This window comes from Ostrea edulis, chromosome 10 (assembly GCF_947568905.1).
Source record: "Ostrea edulis chromosome 10, xbOstEdul1.1, whole genome shotgun sequence".
NCBI classification, from domain to species: domain Eukaryota; kingdom Metazoa; phylum Mollusca; class Bivalvia; order Ostreida; family Ostreidae; genus Ostrea; species Ostrea edulis.
Genome location: NC_079173.1, coordinates 44,346,182 through 44,370,919, shown reverse-complemented (window position 1 = coordinate 44,370,919; position 24,738 = coordinate 44,346,182). Strand labels below are relative to the sequence as shown.

At 37.9% G+C, this 24,738-nt stretch overlaps 1 protein-coding gene across 6 annotated transcripts in view; it reads left to right on the top strand.

Moving 5' to 3' along the window:
• The window catches only part of LOC125666195 (vasoactive intestinal polypeptide receptor-like), a 71,218-nt gene extending 48,647 nt beyond the window's left edge, over positions 1 to 22,571 (top strand). For 3 of the 6 annotated variants that reach the window (XM_056151460.1, XM_048899309.2, XM_048899310.2), the window contains 12 exons: positions 3,098 to 3,208; positions 4,979 to 5,118; positions 5,435 to 5,529; positions 6,208 to 6,373; positions 7,657 to 7,813; positions 8,753 to 8,813; positions 11,754 to 11,823; positions 11,918 to 12,009; positions 12,456 to 12,479; positions 17,159 to 17,318; positions 17,630 to 17,671; positions 21,857 to 22,571. In XM_056151460.1, the coding sequence (XP_056007435.1) occupies positions 3,098 to 3,208; positions 4,979 to 5,118; positions 5,435 to 5,529; positions 6,208 to 6,373; positions 7,657 to 7,813; positions 8,753 to 8,813; positions 11,754 to 11,823; positions 11,918 to 12,009; positions 12,456 to 12,479; positions 17,159 to 17,318; positions 17,630 to 17,671; positions 21,857 to 22,213 (1,475 nt within the window). In that variant the 3' untranslated portion in view covers positions 22,214 to 22,571. The remainder of the gene's footprint in view (positions 1 to 3,097; positions 3,209 to 4,978; positions 5,119 to 5,434; positions 5,530 to 6,207; positions 6,374 to 7,656; positions 7,814 to 8,752; positions 8,814 to 11,753; positions 11,824 to 11,917; positions 12,010 to 12,455; positions 12,480 to 17,158; positions 17,319 to 17,629; positions 17,672 to 21,856) is intronic. The other 3 variants (XM_056151462.1, XM_048899311.2, XM_056151461.1) reach the window with 1 other exon arrangement.
• The last annotated feature ends 2,167 nt before the right edge of the window (positions 22,572 to 24,738 follow it).

Genomic DNA, 24,738 nt, shown 5'->3' with positions numbered 1-24,738 from the left:
GTAATGTATGGCGATTTCATCCACATTATCTCAAACCAGATTCTAACCCCCTCCCCCCCCCCCACCCTACAACATGACGGAGCTCTCCCTATGTAGGTAACACGTATATGCATGTTTAACGGGAAAATATTGAAAAGTAATAAAAACAATTAAACCATACCGATGGAACTTGAAAATTTTGGTCCAAATGGTGTCGAATGGAATACAAGCACGTGGACATGTATTTCTCCATTTTGAATCTCGTCTACCCTAATTCACGTTGTTCTGAGATGTTATAAAGAATCCGTAAAAAAAAAATGTAAATTTTATTTTCTTAATCATATATCATCACGCCTCGATTAACGCGATTGTACCACGTCTTCTATGTTTGTGAATTTGCTAAACACCGAGTTGAATATGACGTCATAATGCACTAATGTTTCCCGCGTTCAATGAATAGGCAGATCCTCACATGTTCAGTGCTAACTTCGGGATATTTTTTGTAAATGGCTAAAGGTAGGATGCTTGATAGATCGAGCTCTGTCCTCACACGTTAGGTGCTAACTTCGGGAGATTTTTGTCCTGTTATGGCTCTAGATACTAATGCCAATACTTATTGCTTCGCCCTCAAAAACGGTCTCACCGTAAGACATACACGTTTAAAAGGAAAATATAGAAAACTAATAAAAAATCAAACCATACGTATGAAACTTAAAAATTTAGTAAAAATTACGCCGATTCGAATGCTAGCGCGAGGACTTGTCTTTTGCTATTTGAAATCTCGTCAAGTTCACGTCGTTCTGAGATGAAAATCCCAAATCCACAGAAGTATGTAAACCATATTGTTCTCAATCCTGTAATCACTCCTTGGTCTCTTTTGTTTCTAACGCTTAACACCGACGTTAAATATGACGTCATAATACACTTTTTACGTCGCTGCCCACACACGTCTGGATAGCTTCGGATTTTTTTTAAAATCCTAGATCTTTTTTTTTTTTAATCCTGTTATGGATATAAATTTTGCTTCATCCTCAAACACGGTCAATTTAATTCATGAACAATGCGCATGTAAATCTTGCGTCTATTACAACGGGGGGGGGGGGGGGGGGGGGGGGGTGTTCAACAAAATGACAGTAGAACGTAAATTGAAGAAAAAAAATCCCCTTTGAAAATGTCTGTGGGCATGAACTGCAACATTTCACGCATTGAAAGCATGCCGACGCGAGGCGGTGCTGTTCATACTGTCATGCATTTTCAAAAAAAAAAAAAAAAAAAAAAAATGATTTTTTTTCAATAGATACACATAATAAGTATGTGATTAAATCTGAGTCTGGATTTACTGGGAAATATTCAACACCACACCATGATGTCTAGCAATAATTTCATTTAATCAGAGTACAGTGATGAGCTAGATCAAAGATGAAATCAACCACTTTGTTTAATAAACGTTTGGATAAGAGAGAAAAGTTGTTCCCCATTACAAAGAGAAGTGTCACCCCCACAGTAGAACGTGTGTGCACATTGTGAAGTTTGTCAATTCGAAATAACTTGTTAAACATAATTCATGTCATAACAATAGCCTTTATTTATCCAGGATAACACAAATTAGCATATAGCTAGTTTCCATTGTGGTCCTGCATTAAAATACATACACAAATATGTCTGGTATTTCTGTTGTTAGTAAGAAATAATGGTGGACAGCTTCCAGTGTTCCACAAGTACATACATGTATAGAACCGCCAATGATATTTAAGAAATAAATTTCATTTTTGAATATGCATGAGAGCAGGAACTGCAGCGCCACCATGCTTCCTGAAACACGTGAAGCTCTCGTGTATTTTCAAACATGTTTTTTTTTTTTTTCATATGAAATTTACATTTTACTTTCATCTCTGTCGGGATATTCCCAGCCAGTCGTACTGTTCCCAGCCAGTCGTACTATATTTAAGATATTGTTCACATTCATCAGAAATGGCTCTCATTTAGAATGGTAAAGATATCGACAGTTACAACACCGGGAAGGTGAATATCCTGTCTGTTTGAATTATGAGCCCCGGGACCAGGATGGAGTCAAAAACGGGGGTTGGGGGGTTGGGGGGGGGGGTTGGTTGGGTTTGTATAGTTTTATATTATAATAGATTGAGGGAAGGTATTTACAAATCCTCTGAAGAACATTTAACTGTGATTTGTCATATGAATATGCATGTAACCTTGTAAAATGTAAGATGAAACCATTGGAGGGGTGTTATGTGGAATATTGCCTGATATTTAAATCACCTCGATTTTTATCATAATCTGATCAAATCCAGATCTAATTAAATCAAAATAAAAACAGCTAGCGGTGTTTTCTTAAAAAAAAAAATGCGTATGTGAATGTATCCGCGTGTTGAAATACCATGTGCTGGGGATGTGTATTTCATTCTCATATAATTTGATTGAACAGCCACAGGTGGATGTCCGGCGTATTATCAGGGAAGCCTTACTCTTGTAACAGATATATCCGAACTGTATCTGATAAAGACTAGCCGTACTGCCTATTTCAAGATCTATCTCAAGATCTCTCGGTATGTAACATATCTCTCCACATGTAGCATATCTCTCGACATGTAGCATCAACACAGCCGACGTCATAACTAAATTACTCACTTCAGAGAGAGTATAATTTACTTTCTATTTTCTCTCTATCTTTCTCTTTATCTTATCTAGGCATATATAATGTACGGAAGACGCCTGAAATTTTTTTTAGTTCCCTGTATATTTCATGAAAAAGCAGATATTTTAAAAAAAAATTCTTGGAGTCAATTTTCCTCTCAATTTTGATGAAATAAATACCACTGAGTTTAGAGATATCAGAAGTTACTGTCAACCCCCCCCCCCCCCACCCCCCCCACCCCCCCGGGCCAAAAGCTTTCGGTGAAATAGTGCAGCCAGGTAACATAAAATTCACAATGTAATTTTTTTTAATTCTAATTAAAATACATAATATACATACACATAACTATGTGCGTGTGTTTTGTGTACATCTTGTGGGAGTTGACCTTTCACATTTGCATGTTGTATGTGTCTGACCTGTGCTCACCATTGTTCTGCTAAAATCACGTGATTTTTTTTTTGACAGGCACCCACTGCACGAGGACCTGGGACAGCATCACGTGCTGGCCCCCTACCCCGGCCGGACAGTTGGCGATACAGCCCTGCCCTAGCCACATCAAACACATCGATACGACGAGTAAGGCTTTTTGGCGCGGATCATGATTTTTGTTCAGAGTCATTGTACATTCTTACAAGTTTACAGATATGAATTACTCAATGTCTGTTGTCCGTCCGTCTGTCTGTCTGTCTGTCTGTCTGTCTGTCTGACTGTCTGTCTGTTGTTCGTCTGTCCGTCTGTCTGTCTGTCTGTCTGTCTGTCTGACTGTCTGTCTGACTGGCTGACTGTCTGTCTGACTGTCCGTTGTCTGTCTGTCTGTCTGACTGGCTGTCTGTCTGTCTGTTGTCCGTCTGTCTGTCTGTCTGTCTGTCTGTCTGTGTGACTGTCTGTCTGTGTGACTGTCCGTTGTCCGTCTGTCTGTCTGTCTGTCTGGCATGTCTGTTTAAGTTTATCTAATGACAAAGTCAACTATTCTTTTGAAAACATTTTGTTAAAAATTAAAGACGATCATATATTTTACGACTTCCTGCGATGCCGGCTCGGGTATTTGTCTGTCTGTCTGTCTGTTGTCCGTCTGTCTGTCTGCCGGCTCGGGTATTTGCGGTCCTTACGGAAAGTGGAAAACATGAGTACCCGGATGAGACACTAGTGTAACCTCTCGCGTCCAATTAATTGACTCATAGATGGAACCCGGGTCGCAGCATTGCCACATGAATCCGTTAACCACGACTCTAACCTCACCGCTTGATTCCACTGATATGCTATGAGTTTCCCAACAAACTGTCATTTTAAATTTTGTGGATCATCTTTCCCTGCGTTTGACCAGAGCCGCGTGACCGCTTTGCTGTTGACCGTCATAGAGGTCATCACTGGCATCACATTTTGTTGATCACTTGATTTTATTCAATCGCAAAAAGTGAGAATTTGTGATGATAAGAATCCGCGCCTATCTGATGATTAGAGATCCGCGCCTATAGGTGATAATTAGATATCCGTGCCTATCTTATGATTAGAGATCCGCGCCTATCCGGTGATTAGAGATCCGCTCCTATAGGTGATAATTAGATATCCGTGCCTATCTTATGATTAGAGATCCGCGCCTATCCGGTGATTAGAGATCCGTGCATATAGGTGATAATTATATATCCGTGCCTATCATATGATTAGAGATCCGCGCCTATCCGGTGATTAGAGATCCGCACCTATAGGTGATAATTAGATATCCGTGCCTATCTTATGATTAGAGATCCGTGCCTATCTGGTGATTAGAGATCTGCGCCTATAGGTGATAATTAGATATCCGTGCCTATCATATGATTAGAGATTCGTGCCTATCCGGTGATTAGAGATCCGTGCATATAGGTGATAATTAGATATCCGTGCCTATCTTATGATTAGAGATCCGCGCCTATCCGGTGATTAGAGATCCGTGCATATAGGTGATAATTAGATATCCGTGCCTATCTTATGATTAGAGATCCGTGCCTATCTGGTGATTAGAGATCCGCACCTATAGGTGATAATTAGATATCCGTGCCTATCATATGATTAGAGATCCGCGCCTATCCGGTGATTAGAGATCCGCACCTATAGGTGATAATTAGATATCCGTGCCTATCTTATGATTAGAGATCCGCGCCTATCCGGTGATTAGAGATCCGCACCTATAGGTGGTAATTAGATATCCGTGCCTATCTTATGATTAGAGATCCGTGCCTATCTTATGATTAGATATCCGTGCCTATCTGGTGATTAGAGATCCGCTCCTATAGGTGATGTTTTGAGATCCGGGTTGATCTGCTGATCTGGGACACACGACTGACTGATTCTTTTGTTGCCTTTATTTAGAGAACGCTTCACGACAGTGCAGTGAGGACGGGACCTGGTTTATAAATCCGTTTAACAACAAGACGTGGAGTAATTTTACCCAGTGTGGATATCTATCACAAACGTCCGACAACTCCCGCTCAGTTCCGGCGCTGATTGAAGTACGTATGTCAATGTCAAAACAGGCAAAAACCAGTGAAAAAATAAATAAACAAATACATAATGTAGAACGAAAATAGAAAAAAAAATTGAACGAGGCATCATGGGAACCGTCAGGATATGAACAATCAACTTTCGACCAAAGCTAAAGAGTGAATTAAAGAAATAAATAGTATACTTTTCGAGTGAATAAAAAGGGGAGTGCTTTGAAATTCATGCTCATTTACTAGATTCATGCTCATTTACTAGATGCGAACTAAACTAAGTTTACAGTATATGTATATCTTGATTTAATATTTTGGAGTTTTTAATTTTCAGCAACATGCGGATTCGGTCCGCCTGATGTACAACATTGGTTATGGTCTCTCACTGGCTTCATTAGTGATAGCGGTGATCATCATGATCTACTTCCGGTAAGTCTCCCTGTGATCATCATGATCTGCTTCCGGTAAGTCTCCCTGTGATCAAAATGATCTACTTCCGGTAAGTCTCCCTGTGATCAACATGATCTACTTCCGGTAAGTTCCCCATGTCATTTATTGATGACGGTGATCCTTCTGATCTATTTCAGGTATGTGTCCTCCTGTCATGAGTGAAGTGGTTCTCGGTAACTTCTCGCTCGTTTTACTGTCGCAGTAGAGGATCACCTCTAGATAATTATATTGTTTTGCTGTAGACAATGATTTTATAATTGCTTTACAGGAGAGAACCCATACAAGATAATTCTATTTTCTATTGTCTGGGATTTACACCAGTCCACAATAGAAGATTCGCACAAGATGATGTTGTTGTTGATGATTATGTTGATGATGATGTTGATGATTATGTTGATGATTATGTTGATGATGATGTTGATTACAACCAACATATTACTATTTTGCTTATCTATAATGCATCACCGCTAGATGATTCTGTGCCATCCACATTTAGATTCTATTGTGCATTGTAGTACACTTCACTAGAAAGTCATCCACATTGAGATTGTGTGTTGTACCTCACTCCACTAGAAAGTCATCCACATTTAAGATTGTGTGTTGTAGAACACCCCACTAGAAAGTTATCCACATAAACATGATCTTGTTCTTTTGCAGGAAGCTCCACTGCGCCCGGAACGCCATCCACATTAACCTGTTTGTGTCTTTTATCCTGCGTGCCGTTGTGTCTTTTATCAGGGAGAACCTTCTGGTGGAGTTTGTGGGGTTTCCCGGTGACGTGTATTATGAACACGGCCAGATTAAATTTAGAAATGACGTCACTGTGAGTATCATCATTGTACATGCATGAAGTCGATTTATTTCTTCACAAGAATGACTCCTTGAAAATCATCATAAAGATATAAAACTATGTGAATATCATTTCTGAATTGAGAATAAAGTATCATATACTTGGGGTTTTATGTCAATCTAATCAAAATCAGATCTTAAGATATGCTCACCATCGCTGAGTATACGGCGCGGATCTAATAAGCCTGATTCGGTATCATATTTATGATATACTCGGGGTTTTGTGTGTTTCTTCTGGTACACTAAATTTCAACATCTTCTACAAAGAATATGGAAAGGGAGATGACTTTGTAGAGGATACTGCGACACGTACCACCCCTCCTCTGTCTCATCATTCCTCCACCCCAGGAAAGTGGACCGGTAGCGTTAACGCACTGATTACAGCGTTCGCTTCGCAATAGATCCGGGTTTGAATAGGTCCTCAGTACCCCTTACTTGTCGTAAGAGGCGACTAAATGGGGCGGTCCTTCGAATGAGACAGCAAAAACCGAGATCCCGTGTCACAGCAGGTGTGGCACGATAAATATCCTTCCCTGCTCAATGGCCATAAGCGCCGAGCATAAACATAAATTTTGAAGCCCTTCACCGGTAATGGTGACGTCTCCATATGAGTGAAACATTCTCGAGAAAGACGTTAAACAATATCAATCAATTAATTGTAATCAGAATGTCATGATTATGAAACTCGCCCATGCCATGGCTACTCCAAATCTATGACGTAAACATAGGTAGTGACTGATCCCTCGCCAAACGCCCGGTATTCAGAGACCATAAAACAGAGGTCACGTGTCACTGGAGACGTTGGCACGTTAAAGAAACCTGCCATGTTTGTTGCACTTGACATAAAACCTGCTGAAGTCTCCGCATGAGTAAAGAATTCGTGTAACAGAATAAGAAACAAACAACAAAACAAACAATAGCATTTTCAGGTGACAGATTTACCTGTTTATTTCAATAAGCTTTTGTTATGTGTTCATATTTCAGCACTGGGGATACATGTAATTTTTCACGCTGTTAAACTCACATTCTGATTTTGGCACTGGTAATACATGTTAATTTTAGCGCTGTATAACTCACACATTCTGATTTCAGCACTGGGAATGCCGGTTGTTTTTCACGCTGTATAACTCACATATTCTGATTTCAGCACTGGGAATGCCGGTTGTTTTTCACGCTGTATAACTCACACATTCTGATTTCAGCACTGGGAATGCCGCTTGTTCTTCACGCTGTATAACTCACACATTTTTATTTCAGCACTGGGAATGCCGGTTGTTTTTCACGCTGTATAACTACACTCTGGCCGCCAGTTACATGTGGATATTTGTTGAGGCTCTCTATTTACAGATTCTTATTTCTGTTTCCGTTTTCACGGAGAAAAATCGTACAAAATGGTTCATGGTACTAGGATGGTGTAAGTATACCTTAAAGGGCTCCACAAAATGATATATACCTTCAGAACTGAGATACTGAAGTTTGAGCACTTTTGATTATGTGTCAACTGCATTTTGTATCCTAATTTATTTTTCATTTGCTAATATTTCTATTTGCGGTTGATATCGAACGACCTTTCAGGTATTAAATCACCCTTATAAAACGATTGCATTTCCCTTATAAAACGTACTTTGACTAGTTTATTTACCTTTTTGAAAATTACAACCGACTGCCAAACATCAACCCTCAAAGACAAATCTTCGAAGAGAAAAAAAAACTCTGTAGGATAATTCATCTCCTAGAAAAGCATTTTGGAAAAATCCCTCTGTGTGGTTTATATAGGTAAACAACTACTCAATGTCTGAAATACAGGTCGCTGTACACCTGTAGCTCAGTGGTCACTTCCTAACCAGGAGGTCGTACATGTAAGTGTGAGCCCCGCTCGTGCCATCCTCAAATATAAGATGTAAACACAGTTAGTGATTGTTCCTTCCTAAAAAAAAAAAAACAAAAAAAAAAAAAAAACCAACAACAAAAAACAACAAATAAACAAACAAAATGCTTGGCATTTAGAAACGAGAATCTCGCGGACAAGACCTCAATAACGGAGGCCCCGTGTCGCAGCAGGCGTCACGTTAAAGAACTCTCAGCTATGACAATAAAGGATAAGCTCTGGACTAAAGTCGAGTGTCTTCACCTACAGCTGTTGTGCACTTATTCTATAAATTACTCTCTTTGAGAGGATAAAGTGACCTATCTGTTGGTAGGTAAATCATCGTAGATACAGATTTTATAATGATGCAATGCTTTCTATGGGAAATTAGAAAATAATTATTGAAGTAATGTTAAATTGGAGAAAAGGTGCCTATTTTATACTAGCAGTGTTTTTTTTATATCAAAGACATGTGTTCTGTTTCAGTGTTTCCACTGAGTTTCATACTACCATGGGTTCTGGTCCGGATATTTGAATTCAATAAGCTGTAAGTACGAATATGTAGCTTACATGTATCTACCTATAGTAAACATTCAATAAGCTGTAAGTACTAATGTATAGCTTATTTACCAATAGTAAACACTCAATAAGCTGTAAGTACTAATATATAGCTTATTTACCAATAGTAAACACTCATTAAGCAGTAAGTACTAATATATAGCTTATTTACCTATAGTAAACATTCAATAAGCTGTAAGTACTAATGTATAGCTTATTTACCTATAGTAAACATTCAATAAGCTGTAAGTACTAATATATAGCTTATTTACCTATAGTAAACATTCAATAAGCTGTAAGTACGACTATAGTTTATCCACCTATAGTAAACACTCAATAAGCTGTAAGTACGAATATATAACTTATCTACCTACAAGTATAGTAAACACTCAATAAGCTGTAAGTACTAATATATAGCTTATTTACCAATAGTAAACACTCATTAAGCTGTAAGTACTAATATATAGCTTATTTACCTATAGTAAACATTCAATAAGCTGTAAGTACGACTATAGCTTATTTACCTGTAGTAAACACTCAATAAGCTGTAAATACGACTATAGTTTATCCACCTATAGTATACATTCAATAAGCTGTAAGTACGACTATAGTTTATCCACCTATAGTAAACACTCAATAAGCTGTAAGTACGAATATATAACTTATCTACCTACAAGTATAGTAAACACTCAATAAGCTGTAAGTACTAATATATAGCTTATTTACCAATAGTAAACACTCATTAAGCAGTAAGTACTAATATATAGCTTATTTACCTACAGTAAACACTCAATAAGCTGTAAGTACTAATATATAACTTATCTACCAATAGTTAACACTCAATAAGCTGTAAGTACTAATAGATAGCTTATCTTCCTATAGTAAACACTTAATAAGCTGTAAGTACGAATTTATAGCTTATTTACCTATAGTAAAACAGAAACATTGAAGACGCCAATGTTTGATAACCCGTTGAGCAAAGCAATTTTTATTTGGTTTATAAAAACCATGTTCAATTAGAATCATATTTTTATCGAATGATATCTTTATCGAATATTTAAAAAAAAACCCTGTTTATGTCGAATAATGTTTGTTTTGAAGATATTGAATAATGTCTTCATCGAAATTTTTCTATGAAAAGTGAAGATAACGAAGAGTTATCAATCTCATAACTCCTACCATGAATACAAAATTGAGAGTAGGGCAAAGATGGACCCCAGAAAACACCAGGGGTAGGATCAGGTGCCAAGGAGGAGTAAGCATATAATGAATTATATTTATATCAAATTATATCTATAGCGAATAATGACGAATTATATGTAACTGGAATGCAATGATATTAGATTTGTATGGGGGAGGGGTGGAGTCGAAAAGTTTTGGGAAGGGGTTAGGCGTGCAGTGGTTGCGTGAGGGGTTAGTAGTCAACGAGTGGTAGGGGTTGCGGACCGAGGGATTGGGGAGAGGTCGTGTTAAACTGATTCATGTTCATTTAATGAATCACATTAACTATGTACTCGCAGCTAATTTATAAATATATACCGGGGTATATCCAACTTGTCGCTAGGTCAATTGCTGTCTAATATGCAAGGTGAAGATAACGAACAGTGATCAATCTCATAACTCCTACAAGCAATACAAAATAGATAGTTGGGCAAACACGGACCCCTGGACACACCAGAGGTGGGATCAGGTGCCTAGGAGGAGTAACCATCCAATGTTGACCGGTCACACCCGCCGTGAGCCCCATATCCTGATCAGGTAAACGGAGTTATCCGCCGTCAAAATCAGTGTGCCAAGAACGGCTTAACAATCGGTATGAAACACGTCAGACAGCATTTGACCCAATGCGAGGTTGTATTGACGAACTAGATCGTTATAACAACCATAGAATTTGCGAAATGCTGACTTCAATCGAGACTGTTGAAATCCCTGTACCATCAACTTGTTTGTCAGTAGCTTACCTCGATTTAAAAACTGACTATACGCATATTACTTGTTATCCGCCGCAGTGGTCTAGAGGTAGATTGTCCGGAAGGTCGGGGTTCGAATCCCGGCCGCGACAGACCTAAGTCGTTAAAACAGGTAGTCACTGTTCCATTGCCAAACGCTCGGCATTAAGTGTGAATGTCACGGGTCCTCGGAGATGACGTTAAAACAGATGTTCTGTGTCACAGTAGGTGTGGCGCGCAAAAGAACCGTCACTGCTCAATGGCCGTAAGCGGCGAGCATAGGCCTAAATTTGAAGCCCTTCACCGGTCTTGGTGAAGTCTCCATATGAATTAAAAATTCTCGAAAGGGATGTTTAACAAGATACAATCAACTAATCAATCGTATCAATTGTTAGACCGTTTTTTACACACTGGTTTTGACTACAGATTATTCCATTTACCTGTCAAGATATAGTTGTGATGTTGATCACTGTTCGTTGTATTCTGATATTGATCACTGATACACTTACATATCTAGGGGATAACACTATTTTATATTTCTTTATCACCTCGGGTTAGTCTAGGAATCTGTGTGTGCTCTACTCTTGATTTTTTTTATATTTCTTTATCACCTCGGGTTTGTCTAGGAATCTGTGTGTGCTCTACTCTTGATTTTGTGAGATTGATCACTGTTACATGGTACAGTCCACCCCACTTATATTGAAGTCGGTTATATTGAACTATCTGTTATATTGAACTATCTGTTATATTGAACTATCTGTTATATTGAAGTTCAAATAAATTCCCAGTAGCAATATTTATGTAGTTCTGCATTGGTTATATTGAATTTTGGATATAATGAATAATTCCGGTCGGTCCCCTGCATTTCATTATATCCGGAGTAGACTGTAGTTGTCTTCGCTTTTCATTAAACAAGTCAGAACAACGAGAAAATACTGCCTAGCTATGTATAAAAGGAATGATATTTTCTTCTTTTTCAGCTGTTGGAATACAAACCCGAACAAATTACTCATGTTTATCATCTACGGCCCAATAACAGCCACAGTTCTGGTAAGAATTTAGCCTAATCTCACTACCAAAGCTGTGGAAATTGTTAATTGAAATTATCATTCTGAAGTCACCCAATAATAATTTTTTTCTTCAGGTACAATTCATCATATTTATCAACATCGTACGAGTATTATTCACCAAACTTCATGCCTCATCCGGGCATCAAACAAACAGCTTCCGGTACAGGTAAACATCCATAGAAATTTACAAGATGACAAGAGGGTCTGTAGTCTCATTTTCTCATCAAACGTTCATCACTGTATATCATTTTTGTCCATCCTTACACTTATCTGTAGAGATGGAGATGAAGGGTGTGAAATAAGCTTTTTAACATACCTTTTCCATTGAACTTTTCATTTATTTCTTAAATTTGCGTAATCAATGTTTTTTGTTGTAATTTCATTTCATTTTGATCATGTTAATGCATACCTTGCTGATTGTGATGAAGTCATGACGTCACATCATCTAAACACACACGGCATAGTAAACATATGAACATTTCCTCCATCGATCTTTTACCTCTGGAATTTTCTGTAAATTCTTAATCATGAGCTTTTCTTGTGCTTGTTTTTTCTTCTTCCCCGTAGATTATCATTACAAAGCGATGCCACTCCATTTTAATTCTTTTTTAGTCATATTGACGGTCACATGATCAGGTAAAGCGGAAGTTGGGCTTCTGGTGTTTGTATGACGTACTCAGCAATATGTATCAGTTGGATGTGTTTGCACGTGGTTTTGATGTTGAAGTTATGGACTAACAGAACCTCGTGGTCCGATATGTTATTTTCGAAACATTTACATAGAAAATCTAAGTCTTGATTATTTTCTGAGAGGGGTGGGGGCGAAATGTTTGCTCAACCAATTTCTAAATGTACTTTTTACATACTTGTGAGCTGATGTTCCAAATTTCATAAATCTTGGGAAATTATGTTACCTAACCAAATGAAAATATATTTTGAACGGGGTGAAAGAACTGACCTGAATACTGTAGATTTGGTTTAAACAGCTGGATTCGGTTAGATAGGAAAAAACAACAACTGTGTGTTGTCTTGTTTCATGGATAAAACTATCTCCTTCTTTAAAGCCTTTCTTCTTATTTGTAAAACAATATCACGCATAAAAAGCCTGATGTTGTATAAATGAGTTTGGGTTGTGCATCGTATTATTATGTTCCCCAAACGAAGTTTGGGAACATATTGGTTTTACTCTGTTTCTTATTATTATTATTATTATTATTATTATTATTCTTTCTTTCTTCTTGGGACTTTTTTGTCCACGAGTGTTCTCAGAAACTACTCAAGGGATCAATATGAAACCTTTTTAGGATGATAGTATAGCATATGTAGATGTGCGGAACGAATGTCATTTTGTCTGAAAATGCATGCATGTGCATGCACGTGCATTGGAATTTTTGTTTACAAACTTTGGAATTAGTCTAACTTTTTTATTTTTCAATGAAATTGTTTCCTATTTATATCGTAGGTATAACTTGGGACCCTTAACTGTTTGGCATCGTCAAAATTTCAATTCTGCACGCGCATGGACGTGTGCTTTAATTTGATTGGATAATACAAAACCGTTTATAACATTCATGCCAATCAAGGAAATTTAATTATATTTACAGGATAAGTAGACATGCTAAACATCTACAGATCGATGTAAAAAAAATTGCAAACGCGCATGCGCACGCACGTGCATTGTCTTTTGAAGGTTCAATTCTTTCAATGACCATAACTTTTTTGTTTTTTGTCGAAATCTTTTCAAACTTGTATTGTATATGTATCTTGATATTCTTAACAAATGTGAACAGTCAAAATTACTATCCAGCACGTGCATGCACGTGTGCTAAATTGTGATTGGACGATTTTCAAATCGCCATAACTTTCTTATAAATGATGGAAACAATATGAAATTTATACTGTAAGTATATCTATCAAATGTCTATTGAATGACATCAACATTGATGCTGAGTCATACTCACGTGCCCGTGTATGCACGTGCATAGCTTTTCTTTCATTTTTCGGGTACTAAAATGGTCATAACTATTGAATTAAAAACTGAAATGAATTCAAATTTACCCTGAGGATCTATGATATGAATGTCTGTAAAATGGTGTTAACAAATTTTCCATTTTCAAAATCGCGTGCGCGTGAATACGCGTGCATTGTAATTTTTGACGTCTAAATTTGAGTATTGGTCTATAACATTTTGAGATTGCAATGAATAGGTTTGAAAATTAGGTTGCAGGTATGTTTTGGGCCTGTCAATTTATTAATAGTCTCAAAATCACTTCCCTGCACGCACATGCACGTGCGCTTAATTCTGATTGGACGATTTTGAAATCCCAATAACTTTCTTAAGAGTGAAGCGATCGATACCAAATTGATATAGTAAGTATATTGTTCAAATGTCTATTGAATAGCATCAACAAAATTGTTGTGTGGTACTCACGCGCACGTGTATGCACGTGCATTGATCTCGGTCTTTGTAGTTTTGAGTTGTTGTTAATTTCTCGATTTTCATTGAACTGTTGTGAAACTTCTCTTGTACTCATATGGTAAGACTTCTAATGTATCGAGATGGTCAAATTACTTATCAACACGTGCATGTACGTACGTGCACGTGCACAAAATTCTCAGATCTTTATAACTGATATGTACTAGCATGAAATGGACTGTACGTTATGAAATAGTTATATATTCACATGCTAGACAGTTTGCCATGGTCAAAACCACTTGTACTGAAATAAATGGCACCGCTTGCTAAATGGGGGAATGTTTGGGGAACATGTGTAACGGTCCCCGTTACAATGAGTACTAGTTTTTTTTAGATTTGATGTTATGGTGTCTGTTATGTGTAGTTCTGTTTATAGATGTCTGCATCAGCTGACTGTGGTTAATTTGTGATGGTGTTGCTGATTTTGTGTACATATGTGTAGGTAATATGCATGACTGAACGAGTATTGTATGATGTCGAGTAGAATGCATGCTCTATAGGGGGAGTCTGTGGTCATGGAAACCTTATTTCAATATTTAAAAAGTGTTACAATTGTTATTCAAACATTTATTGTCAATTCAACACGTGCTTCTTTTTCATACCTGAAATTCTTTAGAGCTTTATTTTACTACTTATCGTAAATTCTGTAGGGTTTGCGTCATGCCGTAAACTGTTTTGAGTTGTAAATTCTGTAGGGTTTGCGTCATGCCGTAAACTGTTTTGAGTTTTACAACTTGTCGTAATCAGGAGAACGATGTGTGGAAGAATTTAGACATTTAAAACATGGAATACAAAGTTGTGAACTGACATACACATACACTTACTGTGGGGGGGGGGGGGGGGGGGGGGGTTAATATGTAAGATTATGATTCGAATTACATGTGCATTAACAACATTAACATTCATTTAAATGATTGTATACGGTATATGTTTTATGAGTTTAAGCTCAAGGTAGATAAAGCTTTCGATCAAAATTGATCAGAATTCTGTTGTCTTGAACGTTTCCACTGGAATCATTTCAAACAATTTTTTAAAGAATACGTAATGGTAGAAAATTTAAAATGGATCAAAGGAAGGAATCCTAATCTTCAGAGGGACGATGTAAAATCGCAATATTGGAACATGAGAAACCAGGATCTCAAAGGGAAGATGAGGGGCCGAAATATCAAAAGAAAAGATAAGAAACTCCTATCTTTAAACGGAAGATGAGAAATTTGTCTCCAAGGGAAGATGAGAAACTCCAATCTTTAGACGGAAGATGAGAAACTTGTCTCTAGGGAAGACGAGACCCCCCCCCCCCCCTCTCTTAATAGAAACCAAGAAACCCCAATATATAAAGGGAGATGAGGAACTCCAATCTCTATAGTGAGGATGATTAATAGCAGTCTCTAAGGGAAGATGAAATCCCCCAATATCTAAAGGGAAAATGAAAAACCCCACCCTTACAAATGAGAAACCTTGTTATGTAAAGGAATGATAATAAGTACTAATACCCAGACGGAAGATGATAAACCTCAGTCTCTAATGTGAAGATGAGAAATACAAGTCTCTAATGTGAAGATAAGAAATACAAATCTCTAATGTGAAGATGAGAAATACAAGTCTCTAATGTGAAGATAAGAAATACAAATCTCTAATGTGAAGATAAGAAATACAAGTCTCTAATGTGAAGATAAGAAATACAAATCTTTAATGTGAAGATAAGAAATACAAATCTCTAATATGAAGATGAGAAATACAAATCTCTAATGTGAAGATGAGAAATACAAATCTCTAATGTGAAGATGAGAAATACAAGTCTCTAATGTGAAGATAAGAAATACAAATCTCTAATGTGAAGATGAGAAATACAAGTCTCTAATGTGAAGATAAGAAATACAAATCTCTAAGGGAAAAGGAAAAACCTAATATCTATGGAGAGAAAAAAAACCTCAATCTCTTGAGAGAAATTCGGGAAACCCCATTATCTAGATGGACATTTAGGGGTCCTGTTATTCAAAGGTAAAGTGATGGACCCTATTATCTAAAGAAACGAAAACAAGGTGGGGGACGTTATCCAAAGGGATGGTGAGGGATCATGCTATTTAACAAAACCAAGATGAGGGACGCTAATCACCATGGAATCGCGTTCTCTAAAGGGGAGACTAGACCACAGGTTCAGAAAAGGACATTTGTTTGTGACATTATCTCATGTGTATTGGGAAATCAAGTGTAGGTTTGTTTAGATCATGGATCTTAAGGATATTAACAGAATAAGGGTTGACATTTTTAACACCCTAAGAAATAAATAACAATAATAAAACTTTAAAAAACTATCATACTTTGACTAGTTGGTTTAGTTTTATTTTACGTCCCATTTGAGAAATCTGTAGTTCATGAGCATGGTGATCAAACTGAGCGATGTGTGCTATGATTCTTTTTTAAAAATCGCATTCCGTTATAGATCTACGTTTTAATAACAAAGTTTGTTAAAGCTGACATGTAAATGTATATGATTTGTTGACAATTATCGCCATCAGCAATTATTTACATCTGAGCAACACTAAGGCATTACAATGAGATTCAAGAGCAAATGCATGGTAATATAGGATCAAAACATCTCAACAGTACAGTGGTCAAAAGACCAAAAACTTTAAAACGTATCTACAGATCTAGAACTTTATACGGAAAACACAACCCTCTTCTGAGCATCCCACTGGTGATGTTGTTATTGTCCGTAAATAGAAAATATCCTATGTATATAATCCGTCAATGTTGGCATTTGTTTCTGGAACAAGCAGATGTTCAGAACAATTTGTGGTATCAAACATTTAAAAAGCGTTTTGTCTTTGTCTTTCAGGCGCTTGGCTAAATCGACCCTGATCCTTATTCCGTTGTTTGGGGTGTACTATATCATCTACTCTATAAACTTTTTGATGACGACATTCGGTTACCTGGACGAGACCTCGATGATGTACTTAATTCTGTGGTGGTCAGAACTTTTCTTTAATTCGTTCCAGGTAAATGCTTTCTTTTTAAACCAGGAGTTCAAGTCATGTCGTTATAATATTTGACAGAGTATGTGTACTCCTCCAAGGCACCTGAGCTCAACTCTGGTATGTCCAGGGGTCCCTGTTTGCCCAATTCTTAATTCTACGTTCCTTATTTACATGTAGGAGTAATGAGATTGATCATTGTTCGTTATTTTCACCTTTTTCATAATAAAACAGTGCTCTATTATCTGATATTAGAACAAAACAGTGCTATTTTATCTGATACCATTAGAGGGTAACATTTCAGTCATGACCTGTTTCATCATTACTCATTTCAGGGCTTCATTCTGGCAATGCTTTTCTGTTTCTTGAACGCTGAGGTAAGCAAACGATTAGTACATGTGATAAAATAAGTTAAGAATATGATTAGTACATGTGATAAAATGAGTTAAGAATGAGATTACTACTTATAGTAAAATAAAGTAATGAAGCGATTTCTACGCGTGATAAACAGAGAGTTTTCTATTGTGTCATAAACTGAGGTAAGAATGTGACAAGAATAAGACATCTGAGGTGAGAATTCGAATAAAATAAGAAAACTGGGGTACAAATGTGACTAGAATAAGAAAACTGGGGTACAAATGTGACAAGAATAAGAAAACTGAGGTGATAATGTGACTAGAATAAGAAAACTGGGGTACAGATGTGACTAGAATAAGAAAACTGGGATACACATGTGACTAGAATAAGAAAACTGGGGTACAAATGCGACTAGAATAAGAAAACTGGGGTACAGATGTGACTAGAATAAGAAAACTGAGGTGATAATGTGACTAGAATATGGAAACTGAAGTAAGAATGTGGCTAGAAGTAGAGAAATGAGTTAAGACAGTGGATGCTATGGGAAAACGAATAACGTAAGAAAGCTGCGGGAGGAATGGTTGCTATGAAAACTGAAGTTGGAATGTGCATACTATGAGAAAACTGAGGGATGAATAAATAGTATGTACGAATTCTATAACAATGTGATTACGATAGAAAAACTAGGCAACGATTAGTCCTATTGGTAATATTGCAATTATCTGCAGGTACCGTAATGCGAGTTCAAATTTCAAAAACTAATTCTTTTCAAGAGCAGTCGGGCCATACTAAATCATATCCAAATGCAAACGTTCTTAAGTTGTGTGAATTCAACTTATGTATATCCCTGTGACTGACGTCATTGTGCACGTTGTTCCTGTTCTGTCTGTCCGTCTGTCTTTCTCTCTGTGACACTTTAACCTTGCTCATAGCTTTTGGATGGGGAGTTATCGATAGGGTCTCATTGATACCAAAGTTTTTAACCTTGTTACATTGACCTTAGAGGTTGACCTATTTTAAAATAACCAAAGCTATGCAATATCTCCTCATGTATTTGGGGGTAGGGCTTTTATGTTTTGTTTATAGATTCTGTTTGGCGCTTTCAAAGTTTTTAACTTTGTGGCCTTGGAGTTTGACCTACTTTTGAATAAACCTACCCTAGGCAAAATCACCTGAACTATTTTTGTATAGATTCCTTATAGGAAAAAATAAATTGGATGCCATGATGACCTTGTCACCTTGACCTTGAGGTTTGACACAAATTTCAAAACATTAATAGAAACTTTAATCTTGCGCATAACATTTGAATGGTGAGTAATATACTAGTATACTACTCAAACTTTGATAAGGATCACTAGGTTATATGTATGTAATTTACCACTAACATAACAAAAGACATAAATTTGACTTAGAAACGTGTTTACTCACATTATGAATGCAAATTCATGAACGACATGCACTTTTATCAATACGGAATGCTTGAACTCTGATAACAACACCAAAAGGCATTTCATTACAAAAAGTTAACAGCAAACCAGAGAAAGAATTACACAGTTTTTGGGGATAGTCCGTCATTACACTTAGTCGATGAAGTGCCAATACCGGGTATGGCCTCCCCTTGCATCAATGACGGCTTGATAACGTCGAGCCATGCTGTCAATAAGCACCCGGATGTTTTCAATGGGAAGGTTGTTCCACTCTTCCACGAGGGTGTTTCCGAGCTCTGCCAAAGTCGTGGGTTGTGCTCTACGGCGTGAAAGGGCAACCTGTAGCATGTTCCATACATGCTCAATCGGGTTCAAGTCCGGCGAGCGCGCTGGCCAGTCCATACGGACAATTGTCTCCTGCTGAAGGTACTGCTCCACCACCCTGGCGCGATGAGGACGGGCGTTATCATCCATCAGGATGACCTCAGGGCCAACAGTACCAGCGTGGGGTCTGACGTAAACATCGAAGATCTCATCCCGGTACCGCACCCCCGTCATTGTTGCTCTCTCCAGGACATGAAGATCTGTTCTTCCATCCCTGCTGATTCCACCCCAGACCATGATGGAACCACCATCATAACGGTCATGTTCACTGATGTTGGCATCATGGAAACGTTCACGTTGTCGTCACCACATTCGGTGCCTCCTGTCTGTAAAGTCCAAACAATACCTGGACTCATCGGTGAACAGAACTTGAACCCAATCGTTCTGTGTCCAAGTGACATGATCTTCTGCCCAGTCCAATCGCTCCCGCCGGTGTCGAACAGTCAGAGGGACTCGAACACATGCCCTTCTCGAGTTGAGACCTGCATTGTGAAGCCGATTCCGTATCGTCTGAGTGGACACATTAACCCCGAGGCGTTCAGAAGGTCGTTACGTAGGCTGGTTGCTGTCCAGAAGGGATGGCGTCGTGTCTAAAGAGCCACAAAATGGTCTTGGCGTTGGGTTGTCGACCTCTGACGACCACCCCCATGTCGGTGTGCTGCTGTACCAAAAGTTTGCTGTCGGTTCCAGGCCCTGTTTACAACGCTCTGGCTGACGTTTAGTGCATTTGCAACGTCACGTTGTGAATAGCCAGCGTCAAGCATTCCAATACATCTGCCCAGTTGTTCTGTCGTCAGGCGACGCCTTTCACGTTGAGGGGGCATTGTGTTGATTAACGTAGTGTAAACACTCAAGTGAGTTTGAAATTTTAGAAAGAATCAGACACCGATGCCTGAGTGAAAATCGTGCAATGGTAGCAAAAGCATAAACTGTGATGAGAAACGCATTTCCCATGGCATGAAATGCACGTGCAAGTTTGTTGAAGACGGTTTTGATTTCACTTGGACACAATATTGCCAGTTATGCAGTTATTAATTTTTTAAACATAAAAATATCTATAATCCTTATCAAATTTTGAGTAGTATATCTATCTTATTTGAAGTTTGAGATCTGCAGCTGACAAAATATAAAACAACTAAAAACATCGCAACATGATATTGCTACGAAATACTTAAAGGTAAGATGTGGTGGCTCCTTTAATAGTATTTACATTCATTCTGTTTTCTTTAACATTCTCACTAGTCGAAATCTCAACTTTTTGGAATAGGATAATTACAGCGTATGAATACATTGTTAATCTACTTCTAGGCTTCCCACCGCAAATGAATGCATTGCTAATCTACTTGTAGTTTTACCACCGCGTATGAATACATTGTTAATCTACTTGTAGGCTTACTACCGCTTATGAATACATTACTGATCTACTTGCAGGCTTACCACCGCGTTCAAAATGCTATCAAAATGATTAAAATATTTTTTAGAAATGTTTTTTTTTTTAAAAGGAACTCTATTTAATATGTCGGTGTGCAGAAACTGGAGATGTATCATCCCATATACTCTAAAAATAGAACTGCCGCGGCGGTATAAACGTAGAGCGTCAGGGTTCAAATCCCGGCCATGACAGACCTAAGTCATTAAAACGGGTAGTGACAGTTCCATCGCCAAACGTTTAGCATCTGGTGCGAATGTCACGGGTCCTCGGAGATAGCCTTAAAAACGGATGTCCCGTGTCACAGTAGGTATGGCACGCTAAAGAACCCTCACTGCTCAATGACCGTAAACGCTGAGCATAGGCCTACATTTGAAGCCCTTCGCCAGTCTTGGGGATGTCTCCATATGAGTGAAATATTCGCGAGAGGGATGTTAAACAAGATACATGTACAATTAAAAAATGAACATTATTTTAGATAATTTGCAGTGACTTCACGCTGCCACACTACACTCTGGTGACGTCACAATGCCAGTTTTTACATTAAACAATGTTGACGTCACAATACCAATTTCTCAATTACTGGGAAAATGTTCATGATGGCCACTATGATTGTATTGCACCTTTGTATGGCATTTGAAAGGGAAAAATTCTGGTACACACACACAAAAAAAAACTCCTTGAAATTTGGATCATAAACCGAAATATTGATTTATCTTATTGAATAAAGTAGGCTACCATAACACCACCAGACAAAGAAATGTTCAATATATATCATAGTTTTGAAAAATATTTTTCTTAATAATATCGAAATGTACCATCTTATAGATCGACGTTGTTGTTTTTGGTTTTTTTTTGTTGAGGTTGAAATTGAAAATCACATTCATCAACAGTTTTCCATTGGCATTTGAAATGCAGTTTGTTCATTCAATACAGTTTCTTTAATGTTTTATTTCTATTTTTAGGTGCAAGCGGAATTAAAGAAAGTGTGGCACAGACATGTAATCAACCGGACCGGAAGTGTTAGAACGACACGCACATTTCTGTCGCGAACTCGAAATTCGGTGAAGCAACCTTCGCAATCCAATGGAAATGCACTGGTTCATAGTGACGTCAACGATCCTAAAGACCAATCAGATGCAACGTTGCTAAATTCTCTTCAGATGGAGACTAATTGTGATAACGAGACTCAGGGGAGGGTGTTCGATACTGAGATTGTGGAGGATGAAACATCTCCATGTGTGAATAATAACCGAACAGTAGGCGGTGATAAAAATAACGGGTCGTGTACAAAAGTCACTTACAAGTCAGAAATATCGTGATTCAAGTGTGCACATGGAATTTGGTGACAACAAACAAGATGATTGTGACCTGAATTGTACAACATACATTACCATCTTGTGACATTGTGATTCATTTCGCAGTGGTGGATCTAGAGGGACAGGGCGTTACGGGGGTTCAAGCCTTCCCTACTTACGTTGAAATTTTAGCAAGAAAGAGTCATACTCTGCTAATTTGGGTTAGAAAAAATCACCTCTCTTTTTGAGTTTGCAACACACACAGCTTTTGAAAGAACCCTGGATCCGCCACTGTCTTTGGGAGATTGGTTTTCAAGGAATATTGAAATCTGAAAATATATTTAGTAGTCGAAATCATGAATAAAAACTATTTTGGCCAACACTGCAACCCTTTCAATTTCAGATCTCTAACTTAGGTTACATAGAATGAAAATATGAAGATAACGAACAATGATCAATCTCATAATATCTTTAAAGAATATAAAACTAAGAGCAGGGCTAACACAGACTCTGTGACTCACCAGAGGTGGGATTAGCTGCCCACAGTATCATCTGTTGATCAGTCACAACCACCGTAAGTCCTATATCTTGATCAAGTAAACGGAGTAATATGTAGGCAAAATCAGTAAGTGAAAACGGCATCATTGCTATGAAACATGTCAGACACCATTCGACCTAATGACAGGTTGTATTTGCAAATTGAATCATTATAAAGACCATATAATTTGCGACTTTCTACGATATTGTTGAAACAGCCGTAACATCAACATACTTGGCAGTAGGTTGCCTCGATTTGAAAATTGATCATACCCAGAACATGCTCTGGCGTATCGAATCAGTTAAGAGACATAAGCACCATATGCATGTGATAATGGAATATTGCTACATCATATCAATGCAAGGTGAAGATAACGAACAGTGATCAATCGCATAACTCCTATAAGCAATACAAAATAGATAGTTGGGCAAACACGGACCCCTGGACACACCAGAGGTGGGATCAGGTGCCTAGGAGGAGTAAGCATCCCCTGTTGACCGGTAACACCCGCCGTGAGTTCTATATCCTGATCAGGTAAACGGAGTTATCCGCAGTCAAAATCAGTGTGCCAAGAACGGCTTAACAATCGGTATGAAACATGTCAGACAGTATTTGACCAATGCGAGGTTGTACTGACGAAGTAGATCGTTATAACGACCACAGAATTTGCGAAATGCTGACTTCAATCGAGACTGTAGAAATTCCTGTACCATCAACTTGTTTGTCAGTAGCTTACCTCGATTTAAAAACTGACTATACGCAGAACAAGGTCTTGCATATCGAATCAGTTGAGATAGATAGCCAGGTGTGAACCAGTTATAGAGGACTGTTGTCTTTAGTTCAAGGTCATATCGAGTCAAGATATAACGAGTCGATATATTAGTGAAAATGCGTATTGTTAATGTATTAAATGCATCGATGTACTTCAAGACTACAGCAGATTTGTTACTTCTCATGAAGACGTTTTTAAATAAATTCTGTCCCATAAGAATACAGAAAAGGTCAGCTAATAAAGGAGACTGTTGGAAGACCTGATGAGCAATGATTACACTGATACTGTCAATGAGAAACTGCAGTATCTTATCATGAACTTAAGAGTATTTGTGTGTAGAATCAGAGTGGTGTTGTGGATGAATGATCACTAGCTATGAATATGTTTTAGTCTCGATCATCCAGACGTTTGTGTATGCTTCCAATAAATGCCTGGCTTTTTTTTCTGCAGTATATTTTCTACACTCACCTAAAGCGAGGCTTTTGGAAATTCTGATAAAGACATCGATTGGCTAGTTCAAAACGGTAATACCTGCGCCCAGGGAAACTACCTTGAATCGAACTTTAGAGAATTGAATCATACATTTTCCGCTGGAAGAAAAATAGATTCGGTGTATAGAACAATTTTTCTTACGAAAAAGATTTGTTGAACTTTTCCTTGGGTGACTAAAATGCAAGTTAAATATCAAAATACAATATCTATACCCCCCGCGAACGAAGTTCAGGGGGTATATAGGAATCACTCTGTCTGTCTGTCCGTCTGTCTGTCTGCAGATTCGTGTCTGGGCCATAACTTCTTTGTTCTTTGACATAGGCATACCATATTTGGCAAACAGGTGGATCACCAGGAAACGATGTGTTGAGTACCTTCATGACCTCTATATGACCTTGACCCTTGACCGCAAGGCCAAAATTAAAGGTTTTTTACAATGGATTTGTGTCCGGGCCATAACGACTTTGTTCTTTGAAATAGGCATACTATATTTAACACATGAGTGTATCATCATGAGATGATGTGTCGGGTACCTTCATTACCTCCATATGACCTTGATCTCAAGGTCAAAATTAAAGGTTTTTACAATGGATTCGTGCCAGGGCCATGACTTCTTTGTTCTTTGACATAGGCATACCATATTTGACACATGAGTGTATCACTATGAGACTATGCAAGGTGAAGATAACGAACAGTGATCAATCTCATAACTCCTATAAGCAATTCAAAATAGATAGTTGGACAAAC